Source organism: Solenopsis invicta, chromosome 10 (assembly GCF_016802725.1).
Source record: "Solenopsis invicta isolate M01_SB chromosome 10, UNIL_Sinv_3.0, whole genome shotgun sequence".
NCBI lineage: Eukaryota > Metazoa > Arthropoda > Insecta > Hymenoptera > Formicidae > Solenopsis > Solenopsis invicta.
Window position 1 is genome coordinate 4,028,778 of NC_052673.1, and position 16,419 is coordinate 4,045,196.

Consider the following 16,419-nt stretch of genomic DNA (forward strand, 5'->3'; position numbering starts at 1 on the left):
CTCTATATCTGGTGGGATTGGAAAGGTGTGCCGTATTACGAATTGTTACAATTGGATGAAACAATCATGGCAGACCGCTACCAACAACAATTAACCAATTTGAACGATGAATTAAAAAAAAAAAGGTCGTTTGCTAGCCAAGGAATTCGTAAAGTGATTCTGCTTCATGACAATGTCCAACCATATGTTGCAAAAGCGACTCAGGACTACATTTTTGCGATATGCTGGAAACTTCTCCCGCACGCGACGTATAGCCCAGACATGGCGCCTTCCAATTACCACTTATTCCGGTCGCTGCAGCATTACTTGGCTGATACACATTTTGTAGAAATTAAAGAGATACGAAAATGCATTGATGACTTTATTGCTTCAAAACCGGTGAACTTCTATCGTCAAGGAATTCGCAATCTACCCGAAAAATGGCAAAAGGTCATTGATAAAAACAGGGAATATTTCGCTGATTAAAATTTTTTGGTATATTTTTGAATAAAAATTGAATTTTACAAAAAAAGCTCAGAACTTTTTGTATATCTAATAATACTGCTTTTATATAAATGTAATTTTTATTTGCTCCAAATGTTTAGATATTTTTAAAGCTCTTAATTTTAAGGGCGTTATTTTGGTTTCGCGAGGACGTTGCAGTAGCGGAGTGCGCGCATTATAAGATTGCAAGTTGAAACTTACAAATTTGTTATTGCTACTATATGTAAGTTATCTTTTTTTGTGCTTGAAATACATATATAAGGAATCGGCGCGCGCGAATGTTGCGTGACGCCAGCGAGAGCCGCGAGGTGTGGGGAAAGTGCGTGCGTGTACCGCGAGACGAATTTCTTAAATTCCGCGTATAATAGTCAATTTAATATAATTTTTATTGCATAGTATATGATCTCAATTTAACGTGTACGGCGCGATAGCAGCCAATACACACAATCATCATGCGATCTTGAATTTACTATTTTATTGTTATTTATATTTTTAAATATAGTTAAATATATTTTTAAATATAGGAGTATTATAAAAAATAAACGGTTACGCGTAGTTGTTTTGGTTTTAATTATTGTTTGTGAATGGTTGGATCGGTCGTGAATTCGATCTTGAAATATAAATTTGGTAACCAAGGAATGGATACGTCATAAATGACTTTGACTCGAATACAATTTATTGAATTTTTCGAATAAGAGGCGGACCTGCTCTGACGACGTACGCGCCTGAGTTCCTATGCCGCGTCAGTCTGGTTTTGATCGATTCTGCGTCCTTTGCGTTAATGACGACTCTGGCTCTTTGTTCTCTCCGGAAATGCACCTCTCGTCAAGATATAAGTTGTTTGGGATAGATTCACCGGAGTCGTGAAGTAATTCTATCTCACTTCCACAAGCACAGAGTCACTCAATACGATTCGAATGATTTCGAATAACAAGTGTCTGGTACACAGAACGATGCTTTCGGTTCGGAAGCTATTCGCAATCTGAGGATCGACGAGTAGAACAGAGCGACAGCTCGCCGGTCGGAAAACGAAAAGACATACTAGTCTGTCAACAATGCGGACATTGAACAGCCTTGGTTTTTATACATAAGATATTGCGCCACGGTCGTAAGCCAAGCAAGCAAAATTAAATACCATTTAAATTTAAATATATGGTTCTTAAACAATTATAATAAATTCTGATTTGAAAATGCCAACTGAATTGAATTTATTTTTATATTTTGAATTTTTTGTTATAATTGCCCCCCCCCGCCCTTTTTTTTTTAATTAGCCGTATTGAAAATTATATTGACGCATGTATACGAATGGCGCGAAAAAATAAAGATATTTTTGGGCGTCAGACGTAACATCTCATAATATAAATTACGTAAACTTTATCATGTTGCAGTGTTATATTACTGTTTGCAGATGTGTAATCAGAGGTAATTGTATTTAAAAACAACTTAATACTGCATTTAAAACCAAAAAATAATTTAAAAAATCGGTTTTATTTTTTTTACACATTTCACCAAATTGAAAAAACTGAAAAAAATGTTGAATATATGTCATATGACTTATTTACTAAATTTTTTTAAAAAAACCTAATTTTGTAGATCAAAAAAATTGGGATTCCAAAAATTCTAGATTTTTTTAAAAACAGATTTTTTATCAAAATCGAAAAAAATAAAAGCTTATATACAGGGTGTTTCAGACCACCCGTACACCCCTTTTCTCTTCGCAGGATTAGGACCAATCAAAAATATGTTCAGAAGAAAGTTGTAGGGTTTCAAAAGATCTATTCAATGATCTTATCAGTTTGACCTTGGATGGCGTCGCCAAGGTCAGATCGAAATCACATTAAGTTTTTTAAATGGAACACCCTATTTTTGATTCCAGAATCTAATAGCTGGTGTCAAGACCTTTCCAAAACACTATAAGAATGTTTATTTTCGTTGACTACTTTCCGAGTTGTGCGGCTTGAAAGTTACACTACCGCCAGCATCAGCATTACTCAAGATGTACCATGTGGTGGTTACTTAGTCGGATTTAATCTTGTGTGTGGGTGTGTGCATACGTGCATGCGTATGTGTATGGGGGAGGAAAAGGGGAGTCAAAGTTTTATGTACTCTGCTTTTGTTTATTAACTGGATTGATTATGTTTGATGATCAATCATGTCCAGATTGACTGTATGCATTTTCCCGTGCTTAGCATTATCCAGAATGAACGACGTGGACGTGACGAGAATTTCATCCCATTGGGGTGCTTGATTCACGTGAGTCCCCTTGCCTCTCACGTTTGGGGTGCTTGATTCACGTGAGTCCCCTTGCCTCTCACGTTTGGGGTGCTTGATTCACGTGAGTCCCCTTGCCTCTCACGTTTGGGGTGCTTGATTCACATGAGTCCCCTTGCCTCTCACGTTCGGGAATGAATGAGTGTATGTTTTGTTAAGCGACTAAATGTTCAAAGTGAGCACCATTCTCTGCGATGCAAGCATCAACTCTATTTTGAAAATCATTGGTTGCTCGAAGAATTTCCTCGGCACGCAAGGATCGAATTGCTTCACTTATTCTACGAATCATATTATCCCTCGTAGTCGGACGTTCATGATAGACCACGTTTTTTATCCTTCCCCAGAAATAATAATCAAGGACGGTGAGATCTGGTGATCGGGGTGGATAATTGATTGGACCGTATTTGCCTATCCACTTGTCGGGGAACATAGTATTTAATGCCGCACGAGCAACTCTCGATGTATGAGACGGACATGCATCTTGTTGGAACCACATGTTCAGGCGCAATTGCAGAGGAATATTTTCTAGTAAGACAGGAAGATCTGTCATTATCAAGGCGGAATATCTATCACCGTTTAGATTTTCGTCAAAGAAAACAGGACCTATGATTTGACTTCCAATAATTCCACACCAAACATTGACTTTCCAAATGGTTTGATGATCTACTTCTCTCAACCAGTGAGGATTATTTTGTGCCCAATAACGAGAGTTCCAAGTATTAACAGATCCATCACTTTTAAGTGTACATCCGTCAGAAAATAAAATTTTCAAGTGGAAATCAAGTGGTTGCTGTCTTATAAAGTTGCAAAAGTCTCTGTCTAATATCGTTATAATTCAACGCTTGATGAACAGACATTCTGTAAGGGTGAAATTTGTTATTTTTTAGAATGCGCCAAACACTGATTTTACTAACACCAGAATCTTGTTCTCGTCGTCTTAAAGAATCATAAGGGTTCAATTCTGTCGATGCAAGAATTTCCACTGTTCTTTCATCCATAATCGGACGACGAATTTGTGTACCTTTGTTATGTTGAGGCTGAACGACACCTTTAATTTTGATTCGTTTAGCCAAACGTGAAAAAACATTTCGCGAGTGAGGAGTCCGATCAGGATAACGTTCCCGCCACAATCTTTCCGCTGCAATGAATGTACCTCGACACTCACCTAAAATTAGCAGCATATCATATGCTTCTTCATTGGAATAGGACATGGCTAAATAAACCTAGACTAATAAAGAGGGTCGGATTTTTGTTGCGCGATTGATACTGATATGACGGTTATTGAAGACGTAGGTGACAAGTTTGAGAGAGTTATTGTCAGTCGTGTTGAGTTGAGTCACAATAGCGTTGTGGTGAATACATCTCTACTACATTCTATGCAAATAACAATATGTATAAAATCACGAGTTAGACATTGTTACGCAGAAAGCCGCGCTCGTTATTGCTCGTGTGCTACCGTTAAAGTAATAATGTAATTACATAATATTATGAAATACATATGTATGTGACTATCTACGGTCGCGACAGCTAACTTTCACGATTTTTCATGATCTGTTTTTGTTGGCCCGGCTCGCGTGTTTACTTTCTTTGTGTCGGCTGCACGGCTTTCTGCGTAACGCGTGATTTTATATTGTTATTTACATGGTGTTGGCGGTAGTGTAACTTTCAAGCCGCACAACTCGGAAAGTAGTCAACGAAAATAAACTTTCTTGTAGTGTTTTGGAAAGGTCTTGACACCAGCTATTAGATTCTGGAATCAAAAATAGGGTGTTTCATTTAAAAAACTTAATGTGATTTCGATCTGACCTTGGCGACGCCATCCAAGGTCAAACTGATAAGATCATTGAATAGATCTTTTGAAACCCTACAACTTTCGTCTGAACATATTTTTGCTTGGTCCTAATCCTGCGAAGAGAAAAGGGGTGTACGGGTGGTCTGAAACACCCTGTATATGGTTACCTTTACAATCATGAATTTTTTTGTAAAGGTTAATTTAGATTTAGCGGAAAAAAAATATTAATAAAAAATCACATTTCTTACGATATCTCAAAATTGTGAGGGTTTTTTGAAATAAAGATTGGCACAAAATTTTTATCTGTCTGGGTGGATATTTTGCTCTATATAACGGTTGATTACGCGCACAGCCCAAAATCACTCTCCTTATTACACTATACTCTGTTTACAATTTAACTTATATTTGTTTTGAACTTCTTATAAACAATCTTTTATTTTTTATAAAAAAGATTTACGTACACTTAAGAATCTATTTGAAAATAAACTTGATATTTTTTACTAGTATTCGAGATACGTAAAAAAGATGGAATAATTTATAAAATATAATAATAAAGAAAATATAAATTATGCTTAAAGGTGGAAAGGCTAAGGAAAGAATGCGAAAATTCAAATTTGTCAGCTCAGAAACTAAAAGAGGAGCTAGAAGCCCTAAAATTTCGTTACGAATCAGGATTAAATGTGATGAACAATACTAATAAAAATCTTAATCAAGAAAATCAGATTAATGAGTTGGATAAGGAACGAATAGAGAAAAGAAGAAAAAAACGAGATGCAGCTCTACAAGATGTTTTAAAAAGATTAGAAAAACTGACAATCGGTGGAGAAGAAATTGGTAATACAGAATTGAAAAAAAGAAGAGAGAAGAGAAGGAGGAAACTGGAAGCTCTTGTAGGAGCATTGGGAGACAATGATGCTAATGGTAGTGTTTTCCAAGTATACGGTCAACTAAGGTTTGTTTATTTAAGATCATATTCAATGTTTATTTAAGAGTAATTAAGTTTGTTTTCTATTCTTGCAATAGACTGCACTGGAACATCTCTTCTCGTTTTGCTAACTTTCAAACGTACACCTATTTTACTTTAAGTAAACACTATCTCAGAAAGTTCAGGAACAAAAAATAAACAGATTATAAGTCAGAATTAAAATTATTTGGAGAAAACACATTCCTTTAAAAAATCATTTTAAAAACTTTTTTTATTATATACTATAATGAAAAGTAGTTCTTACTAGGATAAGTATTGCTTGTTAAAAAAAAAATATATATAAAAAAGATATAAAATATGATTATATTTAAAGGACAATAAATGACAAAAATAACAATAACGTAGATAATTCACATTGTTTTTACACTCATTAAAATATAAGCATAAAAATGTAGGTTATTTTATGACACTGTTAAACAAAAGAAAAGAAAATAGTAACACTGTGCAATTTTTTATATTTTACATAATCAAGAGGCGTAATCGCGCCGCGCGCCATAGTGCGAGCGAAGCGAACCAACCCTCTTCTACCCGAGTCAACGAATTTCAAGCATACGAGATTATCAGATCTCAGTAACGGCTGAACCAATCAAGTTTTGAGTAGTCTCAATCAATAGCTTGACTACAAATTGTATAATAAAAGTGTTTTTATTTTTTCTCTTCGTGTCCTACGTGCGAACATATCGTGACGCAAAGTCCAAAATCTCGGAAATTTTAAGTAAAAAACGTCGTCATCATCGCCAAGCAAATTTTCTCGAGCACACGTTTTTGACACAGTGGCGCTCGCTACTGCACTATCAGCCCGCATTCATACGACCATGTGATACATCACGTGACTGCGACCATGATTGCCGCGATATGTCAGGTTTTCTAACCTGTAACCTAAATCGACAATAACATCTCGGTTCGCGGGGCAGAGCGACACTTTTTTTCTGCCGAATTTGTTCGTCTCGTAGAAAAATGAGTTGGATGAACCTACTAATAAATACGTGCAGTTAAAAAAATATATTTTGCATTAACTAGATTTAATATTATATTATACTCTTACGAGTGCTACGTATCAATTTTTTCAAGTCAATAATATCTCGGTTCGCGGGGCAGACGGCACTATTTTTTGCCGAATTTGTTTGTGGTGCTAAAACGCGTTGAATGAGCCTACAATAAATATGTACATACATAGAATGTGTATACATGAAATATTTAACAAATATACACATGTACGAGGTGTGTTCAAAAAGTATCGCGAATTTTGTGTTTTTTCAAAAATTATTTATTTATTCATGAATATCTATTTTGTCCCCTTCAAAGTAATCCCCATGAGATATTATACACTTGTGCCAACGGTTTTTCCAATCTTCGAAGCACTTCAAAAAATCATTTTTTTTTATCTTGTTCAGCTCCTCCTTCGATGCCGTCTTTATCTCGTCAAGCGTAGCGTAACGTCGTCCTTTCATGGGCCTCTTCAGTTTAGGGAACAAGAAAAAGTCACAGGGGGCCAGATCTGGGGAATACGGTGGCTGCGGCATCATTAGTGTGTTGTTTTTGGCCAAAAAGTCGCGCACAAGCAACGATGTGTGAGCAGGGGCGTTATCGTGGTGCAAAAGCCAATTTTTGTTCTTCCACAAATCCGGGCGTTTCTGGCGGATTGCTTCGCGCAAATTGCGCATAACTTGCAGGTAATATTCCTTATTGACCGTTCTACCCTGTGGCAAGAACTCATGATGCACCACGCCCCTGCAATCGAAGAAAACTGTCAGCAAAACTTTCACATTCGACCGAACTTGGCGCGCTTTTTTCGGTCTTGATTCGTGCGGCAGCTTCCATTGAGATGATTGAGCTTTGGTTTCCACGTCATAACCATAAACCCACGATTCGTCACCAGTTATGACCCTCTGGAGCAAATTTGGGTCGTCGCGGACAGAGTCCAACATCTCATTAGCAATGTTCATGCGATGCTGTTTTTGGTCGCAATTGAGCAATTTTGGTACGAATTTCGCGGCGACCCGTCTCATGCCCAAATCATTGATAAAAATCGAATGGCACGAGCCAATCGATATGTTTAGGTCCTCAGCAACTTCTCTAACGGTGATTCGACGATTGGCCAATACCATTTTCTCCACTTCATTAATTTTTTCGTCTGTTGTTGAAGTGCTCGGGCGTCCGGCACGCTCTTCGTCGTTCACATCTTCTCGGCCTTCTGAGAACATTTTGTACTACCGATAAACGTTGCTTCGGTCCAAGGTAGCTTCTCCGTATGCCACAGTCAACATTCGGAATGCATCCGCGCACTTAATTTCGTTTTTCACACAAAATTTGATACAGGTTCTTTGATCCATTTTTTTGAATAGGTAAAAATCGAAGACGATCCAAAACACGCGCAAGCAAAGCAGCTGTCAACAATTAAGTGAACATTCAAAATGGCCGAGCTTGTCGGCATAAGTGAGAGACATGAGTACCAACATAACGCCACAAAAAGATCGAAATTCGAATATACGTAACCCGCGAAAATTCAAAATTCGCGATACTTTTTGAACACACCTCGTATATTGCATGGATGTACAGTGTACATACAACGCGTTGCATTTGACTATACCTACGATATCCAATGTACGTCGTTTGTGTATCACTGTATGTGCATATAATATCCACTGAAGTATATGCAATATATATACATTGCATGTTAAAATGTTTACTGAGTATACAGGATGTCAGATAACTACCGCCCGTGGTTTCGTGGATTGATAGATCAAGTAAAACTGAGCAGAAAAGTTCTTTACCATTTTTTAATATTTGCCATAGTTAACGAAATAAAAATTAATAAAGTTTGCAAATAAACGCTTATCACCACGCACAAGGATCGCCCGCCAGTCGCCGAGACGTTGGCAGCCGCGGGTATAGGCGCGGCGCGGTGCGGTAAGGATGGAAAAGCAGCAGTAGCTGTGGCCTGCGAGCGGCGCGGCAAGGAGGGAGAAGGCTGTCCCAGCTGCCTACGTCTCGGTGGGCCGTCCTTGCGCGCGGTGATACGCGCTTATTCGCAGATTTTATTAATTTTTTTTCGTTAACTATGGCAAATATTAAAAAATGGTAAAGGACTTTTCTGCTCAGTTTTACTTGATCTATCAATCCACGAAACCACGGGCGGTTACCTGACACCCTGTATACACACACACGCACACGCACACGCACACGCACGCGCACGCGTACGCGCGCGCGCACACACACGCACACAGGGGTTTGACAAAATAATATGAACATCTATACTGACTCCGAAAAATAAGCGTAATTCAAAAGAGTTATCGAGACTGTCAACCTAACACGCGCCGGGTCTTATATCGCCGGAACGTATATTATTAAGTAAGCAACAGTGTACACAACCATAGAAATATATTTACGAGAAATAGAAAAGAAAAACGTGTCCAGTCTCTATCCAGCTACCTCAGATATTCTCGTGGATCCTCATCTTTTGGACAACTTCAATCCCTATTTACTATTATATTATTTTGCTTGTAACTACCGCGGGGTATAACAAACTGAAAAACAGATTTTGGAGATAAATTGATAATAAATTTTGAAACTGTAAGTCAATAATTTTATATGAAAGTCTATATGATAATTATATTTTTTATATTTAATACTTATACATTATTTGAAAAATTTAATTACAGAAATGAAAAAATACATGAAATAAGTAATTAAAGTTGAAAAACTGTGTAAAATTTTATTTTTTTAAATTCTATTAAAAATAATTAATCACTTATTCCAAGTATTTTTTTCATTTTTCTAAATAAATTTTTCAGTTAATATTAAACATAAATATTATTATCACATAAATTTTTATGTAAAAATATTTTATTATAAAACAGATTAATATATTAACTTGCTATTGAATAAATTTGTATTTTCAAAATTTATTAACAATTTATCTTCAAAATTTATTTTTTAGTTATATATAAAAGATTATCCAAACAATGATTTAATTAACACTTAAAAAGCTTTGACGTTTGAAATTGAAAAATATAAATTTTTTTTATGGACTTTGACGTCACGTGGTTGCACAAAACACTAGCATCAAGCATCAAATTCCTTGATACAAATTATGATTTAAAAAAGATAACTCAAGATTGAAGAAATTTAATTTGTTACGCACTTTATGTCTCTGAAAGTTTTAATGTGCATACTGTTATAGATAATATGTAATTTACATTTTAATACATTTAATACATTTAAAATAACAGGTCGACAGAAGATGCATTAAAGAAAATGGCGAAACGAGTAAAACAATTGGAAGCTGAGGCAGTGGATCTCCAGGCATCTTGGGATGCCGAACGTCGCGAGCTTCTTCGAAGAGAATTATTAACGTCCCAATTGTGCGACCTCATGATTCCTTATCTTCGACCTGGCTGTCCTTTTCGAGATATTACTGCGGTGAGGGAAGCGGCGACCTGGTGCGATGAATTAGGACGATGGCGCTTGCCGGATGTGTCCCCTCACATACCTCTTCCTCCTGCCGCTTCTGCGGCGCGGGTAGATATTCTTTACCCCACCAGTATTTCCTCCAAAGCGGATCATAATAACAATAGCAATAATAGTAGCAATGATGAGAATGAGAGTGATCAAGACAACGACGAAGAAGATAGCAAACAAAGTATAGAGAGAAAAAAGGGTTGGAATATTGTGAACTCTTATTTCCAGAGAAGCAGAAGAGTGGATACTCTTCTGGCACACGCAAGAGAAGCAAAGACTTTCGGTAAGATTATATGAGCAGCATAGTGGTAGAAGTAGTTACATATGTATTTATTTTGTATTGGCGCACAACACCCTGCACGGCCCTGAAGCTCTTCCTGCCTCATTTAAATTATTATTTTTTGGGAGCTTTGAACTTCGTATTTATTTTCTAAAAGTAGTTACCTTTATTTTTCAGATGATACAAATAATCCGAAAAAAATTCTTTTTTGATTTACAAAATGATAAAATAAATACTTATTTCATCCTATTTCTAGTCTAGAAACATTGTCAAGAACTCCAAAAGATTTTGAGTATTTGAGTATTAATTTCAAATTTTTCTTCCAATACATCTTTAAAGAAATAAACTATTGGAAAGCCAATAATCCCTTTTGGATTTCAATAGTAATTATCACTTTCTAATAAATTATTTAACATCCAATAACCGAATTGTTTTAAATAATCACTCCTCAATAGTTTGTAACTGTGATTATTGAATTTATTAATGAGATTACTGATTACTGCAATAATCATTTCTCAATACTTATTTATTGAGTGTTTATTGATTCCACTAATCAGATTATTTGCAGTAATCACCATAGCGCACTACTTTTAATAGTTATGTGAGTGATTTTAGTAATTAAACTATCCATAATAATATTAAACATTTGAAACCATATCCAGTAATTTTAAGTTAAAAGACTAATGCCTTATCAATAGTTGAAGTATTTGTAATAATCACTTCTATAGTCAAACTATTCATAAAATAATAATCATTGTATGATAATTTTATAATTAAAGTGTATGCATAAAGTAGAATACGGAACAACTAGCTGACGTATTGACATTTTTTAACTTGCACCTATGATGCTGTCATCTCGTTTTTTTAAAAATTGAAACGTGCAACTATAACATTATATATAAATTTGGTATTTAATGCACTTTAATTTTTGTCTTTACAAAATTTTCATATTTTGCAAAAACAATGAGTGAAGGTGAGGGTAAATTAAAAAATTTGATATTTTCAAAGAAGTGAATCCCCCATTATACAAAGTATAAAAAAACTAAAAAACTTTGGTATGAAACTTTTTTTTTATATTGAACTAAAACTAGCTCATTAGAAATAGGTCACTGCGATTCGCAGGTGTGATCGCTGCAAACTGATCCCTCATGATGACCTGTGAACACTTTGTGCTGATACGTGTATATAACTGGTAGATCAGGTCAATATACGTTATCGACAAAATGGAATATGTATAAATAAAGCGCATTATTTATATAAACAAATATAAAATTATAGTTTTTTTACTAATTTCACAAATGCGGAATAGTATCTGGAATAACTTTTCTGTTATTTGTTTGAGTAAGAATGCAATTAGAAAATATATGTCAATATAATACAATAATTTAATTAAATATAAAAAATTTTTATAAAAAAAATTTTTTTAAACAATTGAAAAATATTGTTTGCTCATTGGGATGTAGATTGAGGTTTCTTCATTTATGGACCTATTTCGTTTATTGATAATATTTACAATACAATTATTGACTCATAACGTTGGCAGCACATTAATATTTCTTTTATAGCTAATATTCGCTTTAGGTTGGGAAGTCTTGACCAATAATGCACTTCCAATATACCCTATGATCAGAAAGTACCGGGAATTTTTAAATAAAACAAAATAGAGTTAAATTTCAGGCAAATTTATTTTATCTCCTTCAAAATATGATCCATCTGAAGCAACACACATGTGCCAACGCTTGACCCAGTCCTCCATGCATCCCTGGTAGGCCGACGAAGAGATGGCCTTTAGTTCCCTCGTCGCATTCTCTTTGATCTCCTCGATCGACTGAAATCTCTTTCCACGAAGTGGCAACTTCAACTTGGGGAACAAAAAAAAGTCGCACGGGGCCATATCAGGTGAATACGGTGCTTGCTTGATGGTATTTACTTGATGTTTGGTCAAATAATTCAGTATAATTCGGGCTCGATGCGATGGTGCGTTATCATCATGCAAAATCCAAGAATTGTCGGCCCACATTTCCGGCCGTTTGCGACGTACAGCATCTCTCAAACGCTTCAAAACGGATAAATAATATTCTTTGTTGACTGTCTGGCCCGGTGGAAGGTACTCATAGTGCACAACGCCTTGGCAATCGAAGTAAACAGTCAACATCACCTTCATTTTTGAGCGGCTTTGACGCGGTTTTTTCGGTTTCGGCTCGTCTTCGAAGCGCCACTCGGACGATTGTTGCTTTGTTTCCATGTCAAATTCATAGACCCATGTCTCGTCGCCCGTATTATCCGTTTCATGAAGGTTGGATCACTTTGGGCTTCAGAAATCATCTCTTCAGCAACTGTCTTTCGGTGGTGTTTTCGCAAGAAATTCAGATCCTTCGGAACGAGTCTGGCTGCCACGCGTCTCATACCCAAAACATCAACCACAATATGCTGTGCCGTTCCATATGCAATGCCAAGTTCATTAGACATCTCTCTTAAGCTGATATGACGATTTTCAAGCACCATTTCTTTCACTTTCTTCACGTTTTCATCGGTGTTCGACGTCGATGGACGTCCGGAACGAGGGAAATCTTCCACCACTGTACGACCACTTTTAAAGTCTTTATACCACTCGTATGCTCTTGTTTTTGATAGAGCAGATTCGCAAAATGCTTTTTGCAAGATTTTCAGTGCATCGGCACACGAAATTTCGTTCGCAACACAAAATTTCAAACAAACTCTTTGTTCAACAAAATTATTCATGGTAAAATGCGGCAAAATGAAAAAAGTTGACTGATGTAAACAAACGCCAGGCAGACACTAATGATCGGATGGCACTAAAACCCTTTTTTTTTTTTTTGTTTACGGAGGGGAAATGCGTTACCGCATACCCCAGGCCCCGGGGGAGGCCTGGTGGTTATGTGGGGCTCTTCCCCGCCGACACGTCGTCGGGGCCTGATCTGCCCTAGGTCACCAGGGGGGAAACCAGCCACCCCCGCCTCTTCCCCTGATCGTTTGGGGGTAAAGCCCGGGGTATCCGGCCCCCGCCGTAGCCCCGGGCCTCTTCGCGCGCCGCGCTGGCGGCGGCGCGGTCCTCCTAACTGCACTGGGGGCGGAGGGAGGGAGAAACTTCCCTCGCCCCCTTCCCCGGCGAGGCAGAGGGGGGGGGTACGGCTCCGCGTTACATCGCAGAGTCGTTCCCCCCGGACCGTCAGGTCGGGTCTGCCTCGCCGGGTTCTCCATTGTATCGAGGGGCCCCCCTCCTCGCCCGATTGCGCGTCCCGAAAGCGGGGCCGGCAGCCGCAGGGGAGGAGGGTCGCCCCCTCACAGTGTTTGCGCCGTCGCTCTCCTCCTCCTCCCTAATTGTGGGAATGGAGGGGGCGACGGCAGCTGATCGCCCGTACCCCCGTGGCACTAAAACCTGACAGATGTGCGTCTTGAGGTCGTACCAACATAAGAAAAAAAAATAAACCGGTTCCCGCATGCGCGGTACTTTTAAATAAAAAATTCCCGGTACTTTCTGATCATAGGGTAAGTGCAATATCGTACAACTATTGACTCGTAATATTGGCAGCACATTATCAGTTTTTTCATAAACAATATTCTCTTTAGATTGGCAAATCTTGGTCAATGCGTTTCCAATGTAAGTGCAATATTGTACAATTGTTGACTCGTAACATTGGCAGCACATTACCGTTTCTTTAAAAAACAATATTCGCTTTTGATTAGCAAATCTTGGCCAATGCACTTTCAATGTAAATGCAATATTGTACAATTGTTGACTCATAACATTGGCAGCACATTACCGTTTCTTTAAAAAACAATATTCGCCTTAGAGGGAGGGTTCTGATAGCGCACATCCCGATAGCCCACCAACCAATCATCTTGACTTATCTAACCCAACCTACGGAAAATCTCTAGGCATCTGCCATTGTGAGTGATTTGTGTGCTATCAGGATGTGCGCTATCGGGACCCGCCGTGGCAGCACATTACCGTTTCTTTAAAAAACAATATTCGCCTTAGATTGGCAAATCTTGACCAATGCACTTCCAATATAAATGCAATATTGTATAATTGTTGACTCGTAACATTGGCAGTACATTACCGTTTCTTTAAATAACAATATTCGCTTTTGATTGGCATTTCTTGGCCAATGTGCTACCAATGTAAGTGCAATATTGTATATTAATTGACGAGCAATATTACAAGTACATGTGCAATTAATTCTATGACCAATATTGGCTCTTTATTGGGAAATATTAGCCAATGTACTTCCAACATAACTAATGTTTCGCCAATATTAACTAATGTAAAGCCAATGTACTGTACTACTAGGGATAGCGTGTGGTGGCAGTGGGCGATCTCTCCCTCACATCAATTTTTGTTACTTCAAATAATTAAACTTCTTTGGAGCAATTTATATCATTCCTTACGGAAATAAAGTATTGGAAAGCCAATAATCACTATTGACTTACAATAGTGATTATTCATTCTATAATAGTGATTATGTAGCATCTAATGATTGGATTATTCGCAATAATCATTTCCTAATAGTTTTTGAATGAGTGATTATTGATTTCATAATCAGGTTATTTGAAATAATCACCAGCACACTACTTTTAATAGTTAATATATAAATGATTATTAGTCGACTATTCACAATAAACCCAATAAGAACTGGATTATTTTATACGTTTATTAAACGCAAGCATGGTATAAAACAGATATATAGTAGGTATCTGGCAGATATATATATATATATATATATATATATATATATATATATATATATATATATATACAGGGTGTCAGGTAACTTTCGCCCCTGGTTTCGTGGATTGATAGGTCAAAAACTAAGCAGAAAAGTCTTTTACCATTTTTTAATATTTGCCATAGTTAGCGAAATAAAAATTAATAAAGTCTGCGAATAAACACGTATCATCGCGCGTAAGGACCGCCCGCTGGTCGCCGAGACGTAGGCAGCCGTGGCTGTTGGCGCGGCGCGGTGCGGTAAAGAGGGAAAAGCAGCAGTAGCTGCAGCCTGCGAGAGGCGCGGTAAGGAGGCAGAAGGCTGCCCCGGCTGCCTACGTCTCAGCGACCGGTCGGCAGTTCTTGCGCGCGGTGATACGCGCTTATTCGCAGACTTTATTAATTTTTATTTTGTTAACTATGGCAAATATTAAAAAATGACTTTTCTGCTCAGTTTTACTTGATCTATCAATCCACGAAACCAGGGGCGGTAGTTACCTGACACCCTGTATGTAGTATATAGGTAAAACGGTTTTTATAGGTTAGTACAATATACACGTTTATAATAATCGTTCTTATTACGTATATAATAAGGAACGTATTTTATACGTTGAAAAATGGTTTATAAAATGCCAGAAATGCATTTACATTTGTAACACGTATAAAAATACTATAAAATACTATCATATACTAATTAAACGTTTCTTAAATACGTTTATGATTTGTAAAAGTTGTCCCTTTAAATAACGTATCAAAAGTAGGATTTAATATCCAGATATGATATACTTTTTAAATATGTTAATAAAAGTTTAAGCGTAAATTATATTTATACGTTTTTATTGTAGCAATATTTAAACGAATAATAAACGTATTTTATACACATTCGGTATAATTAATTAAAAATTTATTGAAAACGTATATTATTTATGAAATGAAAAACATTTATAAATCATTTCAGAAATACCGAATACGGTTAAGATCCAAGACATTCAATTATTAATAGTTATTTTACACGTAAAAACATATTACGGTGCTCTCAAAAATCGAGCGATTTGCTTTGGTTTTGAGTCTCAAACATAGACTTTGTACTATGTTTCAAAGCTTTTTCGCGACGCCAGTCTTCGCGCCTTCGCGGCTTGCGTGGCTTCCACTAGGTGGCCATGCCGCGGGGGATTTTCTCGTGAGTCGAGTGCGGCCACAGTCATTATATCTAGGCGCCACCGTGACCGTCTTTCTAAATCGCACTTCAGTGAAACTTTTATGAACTTATTGTTGTAACCTCGAAACGAATTTCGCTCTTGTTTTTTTTTCAAATATAATATGTATGTGGTTTGTTGTTCCATATAAAATTTTATATTTTTAATGTAAAATGTAAACATAACAATTTGTATTTGTTATTAAATCTTGTACATAAATGT

At 36.9% G+C, this 16,419-nt stretch overlaps 1 protein-coding gene across 15 annotated transcripts in view; it reads left to right on the top strand.

The window, feature by feature from the left end:
- Positions 1-16,419, top strand: part of LOC105203569 (osmotic avoidance abnormal protein 3) — a 185,795-nt gene that overhangs the window by 124,025 nt on the left and 45,351 nt on the right. For all 15 annotated transcript variants that reach the window (XR_005575728.1, XR_005575727.1, XR_005575724.1 and 12 more), the window contains exons 6-7: positions 5,125-5,498; positions 9,764-10,275. Coding sequence is in view for 4 of the 15 variants with exons in the window: in XM_039454465.1 (XP_039310399.1) it covers positions 5,125-5,498; positions 9,764-10,275 (886 nt within the window). In the remaining 11 variants the exon portion in view is untranslated. The remainder of the gene's footprint in view (positions 1-5,124; positions 5,499-9,763; positions 10,276-16,419) is intronic.